The sequence below is a fragment of the Panthera tigris genome, chromosome D4 (genome assembly GCF_018350195.1).
Source record: "Panthera tigris isolate Pti1 chromosome D4, P.tigris_Pti1_mat1.1, whole genome shotgun sequence".
Lineage (NCBI taxonomy): Eukaryota > Metazoa > Chordata > Mammalia > Carnivora > Felidae > Panthera > Panthera tigris.
Window position 1 is genome coordinate 54,888,001 of NC_056672.1, and position 22,475 is coordinate 54,910,475.

General features: G+C 39.7%; 1 protein-coding gene across 1 annotated transcript; it reads right to left on the reverse strand.

Moving 5' to 3' along the window:
- Positions 1–591: 591 nt before the first annotated feature.
- SMU1 (SMU1 DNA replication regulator and spliceosomal factor) lies at positions 592–22,203 on the reverse strand. The gene is made up of 12 exons (XM_007076582.3): positions 21,948–22,203; positions 18,310–18,520; positions 16,391–16,543; positions 15,280–15,390; positions 12,023–12,151; positions 10,335–10,454; positions 8,679–8,795; positions 7,930–8,057; positions 7,286–7,412; positions 5,136–5,303; positions 2,348–2,500; positions 592–1,096 (listed from the first exon to the last, which is right to left on the reverse strand). The coding sequence occupies exons 1-12, from the start codon at positions 21,971–21,973 to the stop codon at positions 998–1,000; spliced, it is 1,542 nt and encodes a 513-aa protein (XP_007076644.1). The 5' UTR covers positions 21,974–22,203; the 3' UTR covers positions 592–997.
- Between the last annotated feature and the right edge of the window lie 272 nt (positions 22,204–22,475).

Below are 22,475 nucleotides of genomic sequence, written 5' to 3' on the forward strand. Positions count from 1 at the left end.
CCCACTCATTTGTACCTAATGAGTGCTAAACTTAAAAGGAGGCATAAAAGGTCTACACAAATAAGGTCTCACTTTCTTGAAATGACACCTGGCACAGCCCCTCCAACATCAACATAAGCGCACTCAATACATCTTTGGTTCAAACATAAAAGACACCCCATTTGCAAAGTGTTTTCAAGAGTTTTACTGGCTTTTAACTGGTAAGGATGCACATACCTAAAAAGACTTCTCTAAATCTCAGGTCCTTTTCTAATTTTCTTCAGAACAACAGCACATTTTCAATGCCAAACCCTCAGAGATGCCAAAGCGGAATTCTCATAGTGGATCCTACAACTAAGTTCTATCCAGAAGATGAAGATGATGTTCCCTGGAGTTGGCCAGAACGCATGAGAAGGCACAGCTAAGAAGAATGAGTGGACAGTGAGGGCAATGAAATGAGATCCTATCAATACCTGGCCTTTTTACATTCAGTCTATCCTTCTAAACAGGAACTGACTTCCTGCTAGACTAGAATGTTATGTCCCACCCTCCATACTTAACTAGTAAATATGTTAACTAGATGAGCACTTATTTACATTTAAAAACAAAACCTCCAAAAAAGGTGTAAAGTTTATTAACATCTAAAAAGAATGGACCAGCAAAGAGCTACTGAATATGGGATAGTTACTTATTTACAATTTTACTGTAGGAGATACGTCTTAATCACCATTTCAAATAATCAAAGAGTATAACTCTCTTCTAGAAACAGCAGTATTTCACTCTCCAGGTAGAAGACTACTGAAAACATCAAATGACCGCCCCAATTAGAAACAGATAAATGAATACCTTAAAAAAATATAAAAAGGGTAGCTGCTACTTGAACATGAATTTTCACAAAATTATTCTTGTGCCTAATTCAGACAACTGCTTAGAAAAGGTAGCCTAGAAAGAAAAAAGCAATACATGAATATTTCTTCACTTAAGTACATGCTCTCAAGCGAGTTGAAGAAAAGTGGAATTAGGGTTTCCAGAGCTTTAGAAGTCCGTCTTCACTGTAGGTTGCAATCAGATTCTGATGAGGGTGATGTGCAATACCGATCACATCCTTCTCGTGAACCTGGGAAAAGTAAAGCACTGATTTAGGGGATATAGGTCTATAAAAAAGTGACTCTGAAGAGGTTTCCAGAGCTGAATGGAAAGGAGGAAGAGTGAAGCTTCACTTCTCACCAAAGCAATCAAACCTAAGGCAGCCTTGAGGATGGCTAAAACACACATACCAAAAACTCAAATGAGGTTATCACACTGCTGGTTCGCCAATTTTTGTACTGTTTTTCATAATGTGTGAATAATGCTTTGTCCCACGTCACTTTTGCATGACAGCTGATCCTACTCCCAATCCCTATTTTGTAAATTCTAGGCCAAGACAGTAGCTAAGACCAAATGATTCCTTCAACTCCATGAACTTGTATTTTCCAGGCCCCTCAGCTGGAGAACACTCTCCACCTCATATTATTTTGCTCACACCTGAGATCTGTACTGGAGGCTTCATAGGGCAAGTGTGCCAAGAATCATGTGATGCAAGAGATTATATTCTAATATGGTATGTATATCATTTTTTGTATGTTCACCATACTATACTTCCAGGACCACAGAAAACTACATTTTCCCTGTCCCCCTTGCATTTGGGTTGTGGCCATGTGAGTGAATTCTAACCAAAAAAGAATGAGGAACAAAGTAATATAAACTACTTCCAGATGGGAGTCTTAAAAACATCTGGCATAGCCCTCCAGCTAGTTTTTCTCCTCCTGAGACCTTGGAGTCCACATGTTCCAAATGACACAGCTAAACAATGGAGGAAAACTACCCAACTATCACATTGAAACAAGAAATAAACTCACATTGTGTTAAACTACTAAAATGTGGGGATTGTTTGTTACAGCAACTGGCATTATTTACTCCTTATAGTGGCTTGTACAACACAGAACTGCTAAATACACCATAAATCAATTTGACAGGATAGTGTAAAAGTAATTTGCCTTTGAAAGGACATGGAGAGAACTAGCTATACCTGTCACTGTCTGATCCCCTTGGGGAAGATATGACTACTATAACCAGCCCTTCCTTATTCTCTGCTTTATGTACACCCATCCTATCCACTTGCTGAGGGCTCACTGAAGGATAACTTCTGAGAGGAGGTAATTCCATACCATTACTTATGGGCCCTTTATTTTATTTAGTGATAGAATTTTTACATTTTTTATACCAAAGTTCACACTTACAGCAGTCTGGAAAAGGTTTACTTCAGAGTTCAGAAAGATACCAGTATTAATGAAATTTCTTTAGATGGCCTTAAGTCAGTAATACTCACTGTCAAAGTTCTCTCCAGTTTCCCAGTGACTGTGCTGAAACAATAGAGCACAAAGTCCTCCCCTACGCAGTAGATCCATTCACCACGGGGAGATAGGGCACAGCAAACAAAATCACCACCTTCTCTCTTACCAGAGCTGAAGCTTCTGACAATCTAGATCATACCATACCCCAAGACAAAAACAAAACATCTGGATTAGCAGCAGTTCTAAAGCAGCAGTTTTAACTGACATCCTTATACTGTTATTTTGCATTCTGGTTTTACGGTCATTGATAATTAGATCACCAATACCACTCATTGTGTGCTAAATCCTCTGGCCTGGGAAACGGTCCATGGATAAACTATCTCAAGTTAATCATGTGTCCCAAGTTACCAATCCCTGCTCTTTAGTCTATGGAGTCATTTTACCCTGAAGCAAATTCATTGCCACCCAATTTCTAAATCTATACCACGATTCTCAATGCTCTGTGGACTTACACTCTGTCATTTCCTCTATCTAAAAGAATGAGGTGCTCTCCTCATGCAAGATGGAACTCTGTCTCCAAGACCTTGCTTGCTCTATTTTACACACATCACCATAAATCAAGCTGAGAAAAACCAATCTCAAAAGATTAGAAGGTTGGGGCGCCTGGGTGGCTGAGTCAGTTAATTGTCTGACTTCGACTCAGGTTATGATCTCACAGTTCATGAGTTCCAGCCCCATGTCAGGCTCTGTGCTGACAGCTCAGAGCCTGGAGCCTGCTTCAGATTCTGTGTCGCCCTCTCTCTGCCCCTCCCCCGCTCACATTCTGTCACTCTCTCCCTCAGAAATAAACATTTAAAAAATTATAAAAAAGAAAAGTTATAAGGTTACATACATATGATTCCATTTTTATACCATTTTCAAAGTGACAAAATCATAATAATGGAAAGCAGATCAATAGTTACCAGGGCTAGGGTTATGGGGGGGAAGGTTTGACTGTAAAGGTATATAGCATGTAGAAGTTCCTTTGGGGGTAGAGAAACAGTTCTGTATTCTGATTGTGGTGGTAGTTACATAAATCTACACATCTGACAAAATTTCATAGAGCTATTAACTTGTCACCTCAAAATGAATGCATTTAAAACTAGCGAAATCCAAGTAAGGTTTGTATTTCAGTTCATTATATTGTATCAATGTCAACTTCCTGGTTTTGATAATTGTACTATGATTATCAAAGATGTTATCACAGGGGAAAGGGTGGGTACACAGGCACTCTTCGTCCTATACAAACAGGAACGTAGGAAGTGGGCAACTATAGCTATTATGCGGGGGCCCAGTAGATACTGCAGACCAGCCATCTCAACCATGGGCTCTTTGTGTTAGTTAGTTAAGTCAGTCAATTTATTTATTTATTTAATCTCTTCACCAAACATGGGGCTTGAACTCATGACCCGGAGATCAAGAGCTGTATGCTCTTCTGACGGAGCCAGACAGGTGCCCCTCAACCATGGTTTCTAAACTACAAATGTATCAGTGACAGGGACTAATGGAATGGAGAGCGAGTTGTAGACACCAGCCCCTAGTTCTTCTCCATGCTCAGCAAGATCCCCAAGGGCCCAAGTCAACATTTCAGTAGCACAACACATTCCTAGGGCCTGAGACCTCAATCTGGACACTCCTCATGTCGTTGGCACTGCAAAAGTGAGGTTCCTTGGGAAACACTCAGGTGCCCTGATTACAAATACTTATCATGAAAGCACTGTTGCCCTTCTCCTATGAGAGTTCCACCTTAGATCATGTGGTAACTAGGAGATATCCCAAATTAGTAACCCACATACTGTATCTCCCTTAGTCAGACCGGCATTGATATCTACAACAAAGGTTTGAATGGGCGGGTCCACTTACAAACACAGATTTTTTAAATTTTTTAATGTTTATTTATTTTGAGAGAGAGGGAGAGAGAGAGCACATGCACCAGTGGGGGAAGAGGCAGAGAGAGAGGGAGACACAGAATCCGAAGCAGGCTCCAGGCTCTGAGCTGTCAGCACACTGAGCCACAGGCGCCCCAGATTTTTTTAATTTAATATTTTTTTAGTAATCTCTACAGCCGATGTGTAGCTCAAACTCAAACCCAAAATTAAGAGTCACATGCTCTTCTGACTAAGCCAGCCAGGCACCCCATGGATTTTTTTAAAAAAATAAATACAGGGGCGCCTGGGTGGCTCAGTCGGTTGGGCGTCCGACTTCAGCTCGGGTCACGATCTCGCGGTCCGTGAGTTCAAGCCCCACATCGGGCTCTGTGCTGACAGCTCAGAGCCTGGAGCCTGTTTCGGATTCTGTGTCTCCCTATCTCTCTGACCCTCCCCCGTTCATGCTCTGTCTCTCTCTGTCTCAAAAATAAATAAAGGTTAAAAACAAAATTTTTTTTTAAAAAAATAAAAAAATGAATACAGTATAGTACTATAAATGTATTTTCCCTTATGATTTTCTTAACATTTTTTCCCTAAGCATATGTTATTGTAAGAATACATTGTAAGATTACAGTATATAATATTAAAACATGCAAAATATGTGTTAGTCAATTGTTATTGGTACAGCTTCCAGTCAACAGTAGGCTAGTAGTGAAGTTTTGGGGGGAGACAAAAGTAATATGCGGATTACTGTGCAGCGGGTCAGTGCTCTAACCCCTGTGTTGTTCACAGGTCGACTATATAAGGTTTTTGGAGTGATGAACCCATATTTGGTTACTGGAAGGGCCAGGACCAAGACTTAATGATTTGCAAATGACCCACAGGATCTGTGCAAGGGCACTTTCGGAGCACTCACCTGCCCCTGCATGTTCATGATGACCACTGTATTCGATCTGTTGCACACCACGAAGTGCTCTGGATTTTTAGGAAGCAGGATCACACTGTTGACAGTGATATCTGTCCCTGCAGTGCTGCCCAAAGACTTAAAGGTATTTGAACATTCTGTGGTCTTCATATTCCAGATCTATGACACAAAAATTCAAGGCATAAACATTTTTTGGGTATAAGAATGTCTAAAGTTTTGGGGTTTAAAAAAATGAAAATTTGATTACTAAAATCAAATAAAACTGACTCAAAAAGCTTCTTGATTTTTAGTCCTATCAAATACCTAGCTTTGCCATATACATAGTAAGTAAGCTGTTACCATCTGTTTGCTGATTAATGGGTATCAACAAAAGTCACAAAGCTATTTAATAAAACCTTTTAAAACCTATCTTTTCTTACAAAATTCTAATTGAACTACATATCTTTAAAATTAGCTATGTGTCAACCCTGCTACTGTCAACCGGAAAGCTAGCCTCCTCTGGACATCAAATCAAATGTGGGCTTTTAGAATTAGATGCTTGGGACCCTATCCTGCGACTGTAATTTGACAGCTCTAGGGCTGTCTAGGACATAGCCATGTCCATTTTTAAACAGCTCCACAAATGATTCCAACGTACAGCTGGAACTGCTGAACAGAAGCCACAATGTTGACACTCACACACGAGGATCCACAAAGTGGAAGCCACTCTTGGCCACGCGTATTATCTCTCCCAGCCCAGCATCTCTTTTGGTAATAGTTCCCCACCCTAATGCTTTTTTTCACCTTGCCCTTCTGGGCTATTATAAACTGAAGGGGTTAAATCAGACATCACAGTTATTGAAATCTGAGATGTGCTCAGAGAAGGAATGGACCAAATATTGCATGGCACTGTCTGGACACCACTCACTCAATGAGGTGTATGTATGTATGTATGTGTATACATTTAAAGTCTCAAAGGCATGGACTATGTTGTGTTTCCTTTGTACTTTCAACAGAGCTTAGCAAAAAATGGATGTTGAATACCTATCAACAGGAGGAAATTACTGCCCCATTAACTGCCACAGTGTTTATTTTCATAATAAACATTGTTATCATCTGCCCTAATCTCCTCTCTAAAGCCTGGCTGCCTAGAAGAAAAATGAACATTTCAGGGATCAAGAGTTCTAAGGCTTCCAGTGTTTTCTGTCCAAAAAGTCAGTGAGATGCTTACCCAACTCACTGAAGGACTAAAGGAAAAGACCACAAAACAAAGCTAAATAGGCCACCTCCCACTGGCATTTTACAGACTGTAAGGCCCATATTCAAAGCATAAAGAGGGCAAATCCCATGACTAAAGTACTAAGAGCTCTGTATGTTTCCCCATCCGTCCTGAGAAAGACTTCTCCAATCCTCAGGTTTCTGGTTCAATTCCCAAGCCAGAACAAGCAATTTCAGAGGGTGGTGTTTTAGGTATTTGTGTTAAAATGTTTCCGTCTTCTGCCAAACTACACACTTACATAAGGCAATTTAAAAGCAGGTCCAGAATGTAAATGGAGTGTCTCAAAGATCTCCAGCAATTTTCTATTTGGATTTCTCATCGTTTCTAGGAATTGAGGCCTGCTATTAAAATAACTAAATCTCTTAAGGTACTAAAGATGCATTACTTTCAGCTGAGCACTGAGGACAATAACTATTTGAGAGAGGGCTTAGTTCCACTCCACACCTCTCCTGCCCCTCTGTAAGTGCTGTCAGGAAGGCCCCTAAATGTGGGGGCCCAGGCTGGGGCAGGGAGGCTGTGCAACAAAAAAGAGATTTATTCATCTGGTCACTAAGCACTTTATAAACTTGACTATTGTGGGTGAACCATACCTTTAACAAGACAATTTAACCACTATACATGGGGGATGACTTACATCCAGGCCTCCGTACCCTTCCTCTTTTCCTACAAATGATAAATGTTTTGATTATGTAGATTTGAAACTCCGGGTCCTTCAATAGGGATTCCCCAGAGAATATTACTATTGTCTCAGACTCACCTCATTTATGGCTAAACAGCTAGTAAAGAAGTTTACTCCATCACAGTCATCACCATTATCACCACTGAAAACTCTTCAAAGGACAAAAGCAGAAACCCCAAAATAAACCAGGAGCAAATACTTAACCTTTACAGTGCCATCAGAGGATGCACTAATAATATAATGTCCATCTTGTGTAAAAGTTGCTTCATTAACAAAGGAGGAATGGCCACGAAATTCCTTCAGGGTTTTCCCAGATTTTAAACCATGAATTCTATCACAAACAAAAGGATATGAAAAGAACAATTAATATTCTATACATTACAACTGGGACCGAATGTTGAATATACTTTCAAAGAATTATAAAAGCTCAACTTATAATATCATGGGGAGAAAGAGGATTATGCAATTAGGTATGCAATATAATTTTCATTATGTCACACAAAACCAAAACAAAAGCTAGGCACAGAGACTGCAAGAAAACATGCCAATAATACCATAGGCTTCTGTTCAGAGACAGATTTGGCTATATTTGTAATATGCCCTCTATGGTGATTCTGATGCAGGTGAGCCCAAAATCACACTTCAAGAAACACGAAACACAGCTATAATCCCTTTCTAATCTCTCTTCTGGGTAGACTCAAATGGAGAAAATAATAATGAGGTCTCACATATCCTCACACTCTTCATATAACACCATGCTAGTGAAAACATAAGGAATCACTAGTACCTCCCTCCAGCACTTCATCATAGCAAACTCAAGTAAGGGCAGTGTAGGGACTTTTACTTACCTAATTGTCTGGTCAAAAGAGGCACTAAGGATCTGGCTGCTATCCTTAGAAAAGCTTAGACAGGTGACACCTTTACTGTGTGCTCTTTCAAATCTCCTTAAACACTGTCCACTCTGAATCTTCCATACCTTTATTAAAAAAAAAAAAAAGTAAAAACTTGTAAATAGAGTGACCTACTCTAGCCTGCAGAGTCAAGCAACATGCAATGCTCAATAATGTACTAAAAAAGCATTAAAAATGCATGCTAATAGCTGAATATGTCTGCTTCACAATGTGCAATAAGTGAATCCTCTGAAATTTAAGCCTCTTTCCTTGTAAATTATTAACAAAAATTTAGACTCAAAGTTCACTTAAGCAGAGACCATTTCTGTATTTTATCTAGCCCTGGGTGTCTCACCAGCAATTAAATACAAACTACGTCTAATCAAATACAGAGCATCCTATTCCCTAAAAAAACCCAAAGTACAATACATCATATAAGGTGAGCCAGGGTGATACAGCAGAAAAGGTGTGATGAGCAGACCTGGACTGAAGTCCTAATCTATCGCTTACCAAATGTGTGACCTTAAACTGATTACTGAACCTCCCTAGGTAGAGTTTTTATTAGAATTAAACAAGAAAAAAGTAATTAGCATAAATTTCATGTTCAACAAACAATACCTATTATTAAGCTATCACATGTAAAACACTACCTCATTGCAGAGGTTTCAAAATGTCTATATGTGAAAGTTTCTGCCACTAATAAATACCTTGATTTTTCCATCTTGGGCCCCAGTTGCTAACATTTCTGTATCTCTGCTAAAACACATGCAGAGGACAGCATCATCCATCATCATAAAGTTATCCTGGGCCTGGTACTTAAGATCCTAAAGGAAACAAAGATAAGCAGTTACTAAAATAACACAAAACCCCCAGTCATTCCAGATCTCTAAACTTACTAAAAGCAGAGTAATGGATTGTGCCTACTCTAAATTTCCAAAGCAAATACTAGTGCCATGCACACAGGTTTCTAATGAACTGACAGTGCTGGGAATAAATAATTTTACACAACCTAAAGTAATACTGTAAAAAAAATTCCAACATAATACCCTACATCTTTTTGCTTACTGATCTTTTTTCTATGCAAAATCCCCCTACAATTTCATAGTGTACATTTTTTTAAGTTTATTTATTTATTTTGAGAGAGACAGAGAGCATGAGTGGGGGAAGGCGAAGAGAGGGAGGGAGAGAATCTCAAGCAGGCTCCACACTGTCCATACAGGTTGATGTGGGGCTTGAACTCATGAACTGTGAGATCATGACCCAAGCCAAAGTTGGATGCTTAAGCCATCCAAGCGCCCCCATATTGTACACTTTTAATATATGTGAATTTATTTGAGACACGATGTGAAAAAGCAATGTCTTTTCCAAATTGCCAGCTACTTTTCCTAAAACCATGTATTGACTAAAATCTGCTTATTTGTGATGTTTCCTTTTCATCCTTATTGTTCAAAATAAAGTAACTTTATTTTTTCCTAATTAAAAAGTAAGACTGTGTCATGGTTTAAAAAAAAAAAGCAGCAAACTATAAGGAAACATATCAAGTAGAAAGTGAAAATCACTCATGAATTCACTATCCATGGAGTGGAAGTTAGTACTCTATGGTAAAGATTACATTTTAAACCAGTAGATATAGTCAATAAATACCTATTTAGGAAAAAAATTAAGTTGAATCTACAGCAACTTCATCCCCCTAAACAAATTCCAGATGGATCAAAAATTAATATAAAATACGAAACATGAAAAGCACTGCAAGTTGCAGAAGAAAAAGATGGATAAATGTGATGACACAAAAAAATTTCAAGTCTATAAAATAAAATGATGGGCAAAGTCAAAAGACAAAAAGTCACAATTGAAAAATATTTGCCATACATATTACAGAGACTGATTTCTTCCAACTATAAAGAGTTCCTAAAAATCAGTAAGAATCCAAAAGAAAAATGGGCAAAGGATGTGAAGACTTCACAGAACAGGAAATACTCCTGGCTTCTCACATATAAAAAGATATTTAACTTCATTCATAGTAAGAGAACACACAATTAGTACAATTACTTAGACACTACTTATATAGCTAAGGTATTGCTACATACCTTATATGTAAGGTATTGCTTACATATACCTAGAAATTCCAGGAAGGTTACATAAGAAACTGATAACCCTGGCTGGTCCAAGGAAGGGAACTGACCAGCTGAGGGACAAGGGTTGGAGCAAGACTCTTTACTGAGTAACTTTTCTATTTTATAAAATGTTGTATCAGATGTATATATTATCATTTAAAAAATAAATTTATACTATAAAAATAACAGAATTAAACAAAACTAGATAATTCTCCCACTAGAAAAGTTAATATATTTTAAATACTTCACCTTTCTGATTTTTCCAGTCGTAAAGTTCCAGACTTCAATGAATCCATCAACAGACCCAGTGACCAAATACTGACCATCTGGAGAAAATCGAGCACACTCCACATGTGATTTCTGACCAAACTGTTTCAAATGAAACAATGAAACAGATGTATTTTTATCTAGTTGACCTTAAAACAATTTTCATTTTAACCTTTTGCGAAATCCTGCCCTAGCAAAAAGTCATGGCTGGCCTATGTTACAGAGTATTGGAGGAGCATTTCTGTATCTGGACACAGAGAATGGATATATTTTCTCTGACCAGTTTTAGGTCTAGTTCTCAGTTGAATCTAGTTTTTTTAATGTGAAGTTGGTATTTCCAAAGCGATGTAAAAAACTATTTTAGCACAGGACTTGGAACAAATAATCCTATTAACTTAGTAAGTTTTTACCTGAAGCAGCTACTATTAGCATAACTTTCACACTCAACTTAATGAGATAATGTTGTACAAATATGGGAAAAAATCCATTTTCTTCAAAATAAATGTCTGTTTTCCTATACTACTTTGTAAACAAATTTTCCATCCTAGTTCTTTTCATGACCTTTATTTAATTGATAATGTGCGGCTGACGAACACTAGAACTAATTAAGGTGACAGAACATTTGCCTAGGTGATGTATCCTGAGCATTTACAGCAATGATGTTCCCAACAGACGAAAACTACAGAACATTAGATGACAACAGAGAAAAGCTCTATTATGGATTTCATTTTAAATGGCAAAAAAGGAAAATGTATATGAAAGAAAATCTTAGCCCAGCAGCATAATTTTAATGGATTTCTTTTTGTCTCAAGGCTTCAGGCAGGTAAATATGGTACTGCTCAAAGATATCTTTACTGCTCAAAGATATCAAAGATATTATATATTCAGAATATATATTATATATTCTGAATATATAATCCAGGAAAGATAAATTCAAAGCTAAATTCAATCCAGGAAAGATAAATTCAATATATATTCTGAATATATATTATATATTCAGAATATATAATCCAGGAAAGATAAATTCAAAGCACTAAGCCAAAGTCCCAGATTTGAGGAACATGAAATATTTTAAAATCCATGAATTCAGTAAGAGCACAAACCAAGAGAAAATGTAATATAAAGGAGATGCAAAAGTAGCAAATATGCTTGTAATTCTGGGAACTGCAGCAACTACTTGATTGTGCCTTTTCCTAGAAAAGTCTCAAATTAAAAAATTTAAAAAAACAAGAACGAGCCCTGAGATGATAAAATTATTTTCCTCAAATGCCGCACTTGCCTACTTTACAATCCACGCCTGGTACTTTGCCTGACACGTAGCAGGCAAAAACACCAATGTTGAACAGGACAAATGCACAGAAAGTTCATTGTTAGTTCCAAGCTTAACCAAAGAGCTAACCATTTTTCTAAATGAAGGCTTCCTGGGAGGAAGTGCAGGGCAGATGATGGGCCAGCTGCCAAATTTATGTCCACTTGGTTATACATCTGAGGTGTGTCACTGCCAGACCCCAGCAGGACCCCAGTGGTCACCAGCAGCAACCCTGAATGTTGTCAGAGCTGGAGAATGAGTTCTGCTCCCAAACCCAAGCTCCTGGCACAGGGCTTGGCTGAGCAAACACATGGAGTCCCCAACAAATGATTACAAAAAGGCTGAGTATCTAAGATCCTACCTTAATGTGCCTGCTCAGTTGGGTAGGAAATTTTTCTTCTTCCACATCTTTGACAGCTGCTTTGCCTCGGAACAAATCTATTGTCATGCCAGGAGGAAGCAACCCCTGGTGCTGCTGCCACTTCAGTGCCTATAGAAAAAAAAGTACAGCAATCTAACCTACAGATCTTTTAAGATCTAGTCCTGATTGCTCAAAGCCAAGCCTGAAAGGATCAGGTTAACATCCAGACCCAAATATCTTTGGCCATTCAAATATAACATAAGCTATGTGACTCTGCGTGTCGCAGGAAGACAGGCTGATCTCAGTGGGGAAGGGAATTCTGAGAGCCAACAGGTCCATATTTCCGTATCTATTTTCTTATAGGTTTGACTCTTCTGTTATAAATTTCTAAGCTTATTTATTTTGAGAGAGAGAGAGCAGGAGAAGGGCAGAGAGGGAGAGAGAGAGAGAGAGAGAGAGAGAGAGAGAGAGAGAGAGAGAGAGAGAGAGGGAGAATCCCAAGCAGGCTCCATGCCATCCGCTAGGAGCCCAACATGGGGCTAGAACCATAAACCACGAGATCAGGACCTGAGCCAAAACCAAGAGTTGGATGCCTTAACCAACTGAGCCACCCAGGTGCCCCAACTCAACATAAAATTTGGAAAACAAAAATCTCCCATAGTTCCAACATCCAAATACAGCCACCATTACTTAGCATTTTATGTATACCTTCTAGTGTTTCCCACTTTACATGTGTTTAATTAACATAATTATACTGTAATTATACCCTATATAAAATGTTATTTTCTTCTATTTTTACCTATCAGATCACGCAATGACATACCTATCATTTATGGCTGTCAAATATACCCTTTCTGGTGAATGTTTAACAGTTTAATTAATATATTAATGGACAGTCAACTGCTACTAGTTTTTCACACAGCTAAATAATACTGCCATAAGGGAGCCTGGGTGGCTCAGTCGGTTAAACACCTGACTTCAGCTCAGGTCATGATCTCACAGTCCATGAGTTTGAGCCCCACATCGGGCTTTGTGCTGACAGTGAGCAACCTGCTTGGGATTCTCTCTCTCACCCTCTCTCTGTCCCTCCCCCACGTGTGTTTTCTCTCTCTCTTTCTCAAAATAAATAAACTTAAAAAAAAATAATAATGCCACAACAACACTTTTGAACAATAAGGCCTTTTCTATTTGGGGGATAATACTCACTTAGAATAGATTCCTCGAAGAGGAATTATTGAATCGAAAAAAGAATATGAATGGTTAAGCCTCTTGCTACACACTGACAAACTGTTTTCCCAAAAAGTTGCAACTTCAACAGTGTTTATGACTGAATATGGGAAGTGGGAAAATCATGGATTTTGGAGACAGTCCTAGGCTGTATCATTTGCCAACTCTCATTTTGACTCCCAATTTCCTCTTTGTGTTTACTATTTACTCATGTTCTCTTCCCTCTTACCTGTTGTATTTATACTACTTTTCCTATCAATTTGTGAGCTTTTGATGTGATCCAGGTATCTGTTTACAGTTGCCAAAAAGAATGTTCTCCCAATCTAGTTTTGATTATAGCTTTAGAGATTTCTATCTTAAGTTAAACTCTTAAGTCATTAAATTTGTTTATCTTTCCCTTGGTGCCTACTCCCTAAATATAGGAAGTCCTTCCCTATCAAAAAGTTTGATACATTATTTTCTGGTTTTTCTATTTTCTTTTTCTTTTTTTCAATTTTTTAATGTTTATTTTATTTTTGAGAGAGAGACAGAGAGTGCGAGCAGGGGAAGGGCAGAGAGAGAGGGAGACACAGAATCTGAAGCAGGCTCCAGGCTCTGAGCTGTCAGCACAGAGCCCGATGCGGGGCTCAAACTCATGAACCGTGAGATCATGACCTGAGCTGAAGTCGGATGCTTAAGTGACTGAGCCACCCAGGCGCCCCTGGTTTTTCTATCTTCTGATATAACTTTCAATCTATCTGAAATTATACTGTATAAAACAGGAGAAGAATCTGATCTGACCTTTTCCCCTCATTCAAACGTGCCCCAGATTTATTGCAAAGAGGCTATTTATATCATTATTAATCACTTGCATCTTGTGCTATTTATAAACATCTCTTACTCTAGGTAGCTTTCAGTAACAACAATGCTAGTAATATTACTACTAAAAAAAAAAAAAAAAAAATCACCAGCAGCAGCTCCCATTCACTGATTGTAAAACAAGGTGCCAGGCAGGGGTACCTTTGTGGCTTAGTTCGGTTAAGTGTCCAACTTCAGATCAGGTCATGATCTCACAGTTTGTGAGTTCAGGCACCGCATCGGGCTCTCCACTGACGGTGTAGAGCCTGCTTGGGATTCTCTCTCCCTCTCTCTCTGCCCCTTCCATATGCACGCTCTCCCTCCCTCTTTCTTTTCAAAATAAACAAAGTTAAAGGGGTGCTTGGGTGGCTCAGTTGGTTAAGCATCCGATTTCGGCTCAGGTCATGATCTCGCGGTCCGTGAGTTCAAGCCCCACATCGGGCTCTGTGCTGACAGCTCAGAGCCTGGAGCCTGTTTCAGATTCTGTGTCTCCCTCTCTCTCTGACCCTCCCCCATTCATGCTCTGTCTCTCTCTGTCTCAAAAATAAATAAACATTAAAAAAAAATGTTTTGAAAATAAAGTTTAAAAAAAAAGTTTACAAGGTGCCAGACAATACAGGAAATGCTTTAAATGCATCATCTCATTTAATCCTTACTACAATACCATGATGAGTAAATGGAATCAGAAAAGTTAGAGAGGCATCTGGCTGGCTCAGTCAGTGGAGCACGCAATTCTTGATCTCGGGAGTTGTATGTTTGAGCCCCCCACGGTGGGTGCAGAGATCACTTAAAAAAAAAAAAAAAAAAAAAAGTCCTGAAAAGTTAGGTAATGTGCCAAAAACCACATTAGCTGGTAAGTGAGAAAGCTCAGATTCTAACCAGAATAAACATTTGTTCCAATTTGCCTTTGACAGTGTCCTGGCACGATGATCAGTGACTATCCCAAATGGAATGATAAATTCTATGGTCACCCTAATTCTAACTGACGTTAGAGTTTATGCTCCAAAGTAATCTCTACTGCTTCTCCCAGAAAAGAGGAGGCTGGCATGATGGCATAGCTGTTGGTACAAGCAGCTCTACCGCTAGTCCCCAGTTCTTAGGATGTCCGACTTCTTTAGCTTGCACATACACTTTATATGAAGAAACAGTACCAGGAGTTCAGGGTAATTTCAGTTCCATAGACTCTGAATTACCTGTCCCAGCAATGCCATGAGACGAGATGGAGGCACCACACTGACCTCCCCAGCTAAGGCCTGGGCAATTGCTGCTCTTCTCTTCTCTTTGCTACTTCCATCTGGGTATGCCTGAAAAAGGAGAGGGAGTAGTATTATTTCTAAGAAGCGGCCACAGGATATGAGTGTGCTTATTTAAAGACAAACACTAAAAAAAAAAAAAAAAAAAAAAAAAAAAAAAAAGGTAAGAACAACCTAGTTTAAGAAGGGATTAATTATATTAATTAGTTAAGATGACTTCCCAGTTCTCTCCACTTGCATTTCAAAAGTATGAGCTGAGAGAGAATTGAGGTCAGCCAATCCACACCATTATTTCCAAGAAGAGTCCAAGTAAACCACATCAAACCCAGCATTGTTTTTCCACTTTTTTGAAAAATCTGCAGAGCTGAGGATTCTTTTAGTAATTCTTTGGTAATTTACGACTCCCAGCCCAGAAGTCCTTCACCACCTCTAAGCTGAATCCTGTGATGGTAATCTAAATTTCTTTCCTTTATCCTCATGGTTTCTGTGTGTTTACCCTAACTCCCCATTATCCAGTACCTATTAAATTTTTTTTCCTCCTAGACTAGTATAAGGCTGAGTGAGAAACAATGAAACTATACATATAATGAAGTTTGGGAAAAAGAAAAGAATATGAGTCACCATGCTCTACAAGTAAGCATAACTGGCTAAGACAAAAGCACGAGCTTTCTAAGAACTACAAGAGTTGAGAGAAAATTGCCCTTGTTGGGCCAAGGGACACAAACACATAGTGAATATACTAGCAGTCAGGCAGCACTTCAGAGTCAAATAAGTACTTGGGCTAATGTGGAAATTATATAGGAATAAATCTTCTGCTTCTTTACTTATCAACATAAAACCGTCTAAAATGGGGTGTGTAGGGGAGGGAAGACCTTCAAATACTCAGAAAACTGAACAAGATTATTCTCTTTAATACATGTAAATTTCAACCAACATATATAAACAGAAAAGTATCATTTTCAAAAACTGAATCAAAATCACAAACAGCACCCAATAAAATGATAAAAAACATTACATTGTTTCTAATGTTAAAAAGAGTTTCTAGTCATACCTCACGAGGATCAAAATAAGACCTGGCCAAGAGGTTCTCCAAATGAATATACCGCTCTGGCTGTGTTTGTTTTAACATGATCATGGGATCAGTCTGTCTCAGGAGTGACCTTGCAGCCCCCAATTCACGCAACTCTATCAATTCCAGAACAACCTGGACAAAATTAAAAGAAAATGTCTGTTTTATCGCATTCTCTTAGTACTGTTTCTTTTTCAGTACAATTTCTGGTTCAGAAATGGCCTCCTAACATGATTTCCAGTATTAGGAAATGTTCCTTCCTCTTTCACTAGCATTTTCAGATGGACAACTGAAGCAATTATAAGTAGTAACTTCAGGGGACCTGTATTGCTCTGTTAAGCCTCTGACTTACAGTTCGTGAGTTCAAGTCCCGTGTCAGCTGTGCTGACAGCTCAGAGCCTAGAGCCTGCTTCAGATTCTGTCTCCCTCTCTCTCTGTCCCTCCCCCACTTCCACTTGATCTCTACAGAAAAATTTAACATACATACAAACATAAATAGTAACTTCAATCTTTCAACTTCCATCCTTCATTTTTATCCACCCATTTCCACTCCTCTCAGGCTTCTTGTTCCGAATATAGAAGCTGAAGAAAGCTAAAGGTAAGAATATATCCATGGGCTCCAGAGAAACCTTTCTCCAGTTAGCTAAATTTTCTTTGAGGAATTACTGAACTCATGTGGACTATAAATAAACACAAACCAACTATCCTATTTTTATTTCAAACAACACTATATTCTTATTTCCAGAAAGCCCATTCTGTTATCATACAAATGTATAATAACTAATTTGTATGATCTTTGTCCTGATTTTCTGGCATGGAGCTTCTAAAAACCTGGGAATTTCCCCAGTGATAGGAATATCTTCATTATTAACGAACTCCTTGCATCACACCTGAGTTTATGCTAAGATGACAGCTCATGGAAAGGGCTGGTTGCCCAAAAGACCAACCTGGTGATCAGAAGATTGAGGCTTTGAGCCAGCCCAACCTCCAAGGAATGCTGGGGAGCTAAAGGTTGAAAGAAATTTCAATAAAAACCCCAAAAGAGCTTCCTGGTTGGTGAATACATTAATAAACCAGGTGAGAGAAACACTCTGATTCCACAGGGAGAGAGCATTAGAAGGCATAGAGAGCATTCAGGACCCTTCCAGATCTCTTTTATGTGTCTTCATTTGGCTGGTCCTGATCTGTATCCTTTATAATAAAACTATAATCATAAATGTAGCACTTCCCTGAGTTCTGGGACTCATTCTAGTGAATTATTAATTCTGAAGGGGTCACAGGGACCCCCAGATATGCAGCCAGCTGGTCAAGAGTGTGGGTGGCCTGAGACCCCAAAAAAGTACAGCTTGTGTCTAAAGTAAGGGCAATCTTGCAGAAGACTGAGCCTTTAACTTGCAGGGTGTATGCTAACTCTGGGTGGTTAGTGCCAGAACTAAATTGTAATATACACTAGTTGGTGTCAAAACAGTTCACTTAATGATCACTTAAAAAATAAATTTAGGAACACTTGGGTGGTTCAGTTGGTTAAGCACGACTCTTGATCTCAGCTCAGGTCATGATCTCGTAGTTCCTGAGATTAAACCCTGCATCCAGCTTTGCATTGACAGCATGGAGCCTGCTTGGGATTCTCTCTCTCCCTCTGCTCCTACCCCACTCGCACATGCACACACATACACGCACAGTCTGTCTCTCTCTCAAAATAAATAAACATAAAAAAAATAATTTTAATTTAGTATAATCTTGGCTTTTAAAAAAAAGAGGAAAAAAATACAAAGTAGCACTCAAGCCTTGACAGTGTTAGTTTTAAGGGCTGTTACAGTCCTACAGTGCTTCATAATGCTTCCAGTGAGGGGGCCCACAAAAAACCAATTCAAGGGGACTGGCATCACCTCCCCTCTTACCTGTTCATAGAGGTCAATGAGGGTTTTGTCTGGCAATTTCAGAGATTGTATGGCCTGTAAAACAGTATCCCAATGGCCACTATTAATGTCAGCCACAAAACTCTCAATGCTGTCCACGGTATTCAGAGACACCGTAGTCTCTTCCTGTAACGTGGCTAATGCCCGATGTAAACTGTTCTCCTTCAGGTACTGCATGATAAGACGGATCACACTGGAAAAAGAAAGCAAGTCACCTAGCTCAGGAATCCTCACTCACCAAAGAGGCCACACAGTAAAGACCACCCCAGCTTATGTCTTCTATTCAACCATCCTCCTTTTACTAGTTACTTCCCACTTCTTTATCATGTAAATATAACTTTCCCAAAATCACAGAATCTAAGTTACAAGAGACCTTGAGGATCACCCAGTCCCACCTTCACCCCAGAAACCCAAGAACTAGGTTTTGGAAAGGGGAAATAATTTGTCCAGGGTCTCACAGTCAGCTAGAAAGGTACCAAGGTGACGCTTCCTTCCAAGACCCAAGATCTTTTTATTATGCCAAGTTTCTTATTAATTTGTATGATTATATTGTACACTTTTGTGAACTATTTAAACCCAGTCCAGTCATTGACACAACATACTCTAAATGCTTGTAGGATGATTTGGTCTACTTTTTTTTAATGACAACCAAAAAATATGAATTGGAGATTTTCTCACTAGGGATTTGAACACAAATGAGAAGAACTATATACTGTATGTAAAAGCAAAACAAAGTAACACCTACCCACCACCTTTATTACCAAATTTTTAAGACATGTAAAAAAAAAAAAAAAAAAAAAAAAAAAAAACATTGTGGATTCACTTTCACAAGTAAAAGAGGAGCCAGGCAATTTCCAAATATTGGGAGAATAAGCAACCACTTTCAACATGTGACAGAAAACTTAGAAGTCATTTATAGTTAAATATAGTTATTTATAGTTAAAACTTCTTGCTCTTGGACTTAATAATAAGGAATCTGGTGAAAGATCTGTTCATACAGAGTATAAAACTTCACTGTACAATGCTGTGATACACTGTTTCCCTTCTTTCTTTAAAAGCACATGTACCTCACACTGTATTTCTACTGGACAGTGAGAATACAGTAGGTCAGACTGTCCCAGTTGGAAGGGATTTCAGACTGGAATTTAGTCAATTCCCTCTATCAGGTAGAAATAATAAACATAAAACAATGACCAATGCTTATTATGTATTTTGTCCCAAGCATTTTAGACATTGATTCATTTACTCCTCAAAACAGGCCTATGAGGTAGGTATTACCAGTATATCCATTTTATAGATGAGGATTTGACCAAGTAAAGAGATAAATGGAAAAATGAAGGTTCAATCTGACAGTGTGGCTCTTGAGCACATATCCCTGACAGGAAAGCAAACACTCTCTTCTTAAAAATTCCTCCAGAAGGAAACTGATTACTGCTACTTGTAGTAGTCTTTTCTCTCATGACCCCTTAAGAGATACTGAGGTTTAGATCACTGCTATTCTAGTACCTACTATCCTCCTTAGCACACTTCCATTTGCACTCCCAAATAAGACATGCTCCCTGTAAAGATCTACTGTGTGACATACCTCAAATCAAATTTACTTTCTTCAGACACAATGTACAACTGACTCTTGGACAACATAGGGGTTAGGGGCACTGACCCCTGTACGGTCAAAAATCTGTGTTTAACTTTCAATTCCCCCAAAACTTAACTGTTAATAGCCTGCTGTTGACCAGCCTTATTGATTGAAAATGTTACAAAGAAAATCCTAAGGAAGAGAAAATACACTTACAGTACCGTACTATAAAAAATCCTCAGATAAGTAGACCTGTGCAGTTGAAACCCACGTTATTTAAGGGCCAACTGTAATACATAAAGACCTAAAACCTTTGGCAATAGGCTGGGATTTGAATCAGAGTTCTGTCAGTTACTGTGACCTTGAGCAAGTCAGTTAACATCTCTGTGCCTGTTTCCTCATCTGTTAATAAATATACCTACCCTGTAGGGCTAGTGAAAGGGTTGACTATACTGTTTACAGTGCAACTAGCACAGAAAATACTGAATAGTAGCTATCATTGATAATAAAAACATGGTAGGGGCATCTGGCTGGCTCAGTCAGTAGAGTGTACGACTCTTGATCTCAGGGTTGTGGGTTCTAACCACACACTGGGTGTAGAGGTTACCTAAAACTAAAATCTTAATTAAAAGAGGGGGGGGGCACCTGGGTGGCTCAAGCGGTTAAGGGTCTGACTTCGGCTCAGGTCACCATCTTGCAGTTCACAGGTTAGAGCCCCACATCCAGCTCATTGCTGAAAACTCAGAGCCTGGATCTTGATTCGGATTCTGTTTCCCTCCCTCTCTACCCCTGCCCCACTCACGCTCTTTCTCAAAAATAAACATTAAAAAAAATTTTTAATTAAGAAAATAATAATAATAATAAAACATGCAGCAACCCAAGGATGGGAGAATGGTCAGTGTATACTATTTACTTAGACCCCAAAGCAGGGAACCCTTTCCAACTCCTGCCCTGACTTAGTAGTTGTCTTAGTTACCAGCACTATCACTATTCTTTGCTTTGTCTCCACAACACTTATTACTATCTGTTAAGTCTCATATTTTACTTATTGTTTTTGTCTGTTGTCTGCCTTCCCTATCACTATGTACATTCTTTAAAGGCAAGGATGTTTGTGTTTTGTTCAGTGTATTCCCAGGGTCTAGAATAGTACATAGTAGACTTCAGTATTTGTTGAATGAATAAACCTCCCTTCCTCCCGTGGCAGATCTTCAGAACAAGCCCTCTCCCTTTCTTAGGCTAAGGACACAAATGTTATGTCTGCTGGTTTAATTAGTAAGTGTCGGCAAGGGCAAAGTAGAAGGTGGAGTCCTGAAGAAGTTCACTGAAGACCTTCTTCAGTCACTCATTAGCTCCCTTCCCCTCCAAGTCGATCATTCTTCTGCCCCAATCTTCAGATTCTCTCTCTTGGTCGCTACAGAGAACTCACCGACTAACCAAAACTCAGCGCCTGATAGCGTCTGATAAAACAGTTAATAGCTCCTTCATTCCAAAGGCAGTAATTGAGCCTCTACGGTGTGTTAAGCTGTGTGACTAAAAGGGAAAGGAGCTCCTAGGCGCCTACACAGGTTAGTAGGGTGGCTAGAGAAACAGTGACAATACTGGGTAAGTGCTGGGCGGAGCAAAGCTGAGGGGACATGTAAGCACAGAGGAAACGAATCATACTGTTTAAGGAGGTGCGGGAGAGAAGGAAGGCTTAGAATCCAAGCTCCCTTGTGCAGGTAGTTAGACTGGAGTCCAGAACGGACGGGCAATTTGATCAGCCACAGCGCGCGCCAAGAGTCGGCGAAGGCTAGAACTCAGATCTTCAAGGCCTATCCTTCCTCCTAGCCCCGTGCAGTATCCCATGGGGCTTTAGACTTCTCATCCGCCACTTTCTTGTGGGCCCGCCTCCGAGGTAGCCAGATCCAAGAAGCATCTTTGTGGGCCAGGAAATGTCCCTCCACTCCCTAGGCTCTCAGAAGCCTCTCCCTGAGCATCTTACACCCCACACCCTTCACCTCCCGGCCCCCGCCACTTCGCCAACTTCCGCCACCGCAGGACTCACTCCGAGGACTCGATTTCGATCGACATAGCGTTATCTTCACGGGCGCACAGGCCACTCCACTCTTAGACCCAGTCGCGCAAAACACCAACGAAACCTCCGGCGGCCGCCTTACACCACTTCCGCTCGACGTCCGACGTCCGCTCCGGGGACGGCATGCGCGACAGAGGGGCGTTGAGTGCGTGAGGGGCGGAGCTTCAAGCGAGTGTTAGGCGTGTGTGTCTGCACGCTTGCTAAGAAAAGATTTAGCCCGGGGCGCCTGGGTGGCTCAGTCGATTAAGCGTCCGACTTCAGCTCAGATCGCGGTCCGCGAGTTCAAGCCCCGCGTCGGGCTCTGGGCTGATGGCTCAGAGCCTGGAGCCTGCTTCCGATTCTGTGTCTCCCTCTCTCTCTGATCCTCCCCCGTTCATGCTGTGTCTCTCTCTGTCTCAAAAATAAATAAAAACGTTAAGAAAAAAAAAAGATTTATCCCCTCTCCTCCCTGGGGGATAGCTACTTAGAAGCACCGGTTTGGAAATTTTCTTTCTTTTG

Bases quoted from the DNA above. Each gene is read 5' to 3' on its own strand.
- SMU1 (XM_007076582.3), bottom strand. From the start codon at position 21,973: ATGTCGATCGAAATCGAGTCCTCGGA. The intron at 15,391-16,390 runs GTATGACTAGAA...CTCCTTTTTCAG, and splicing joins CTTATTTTGATCCTCGTGAG to GCATACCCAGATGGAAGTAG. The intron at 10,455-12,022 runs GTAGGATCTTAG...CATTTGAAACAG, and splicing joins AACTGAGCAGGCACATTAAG to TTTGGTCAGAAATCACATGT.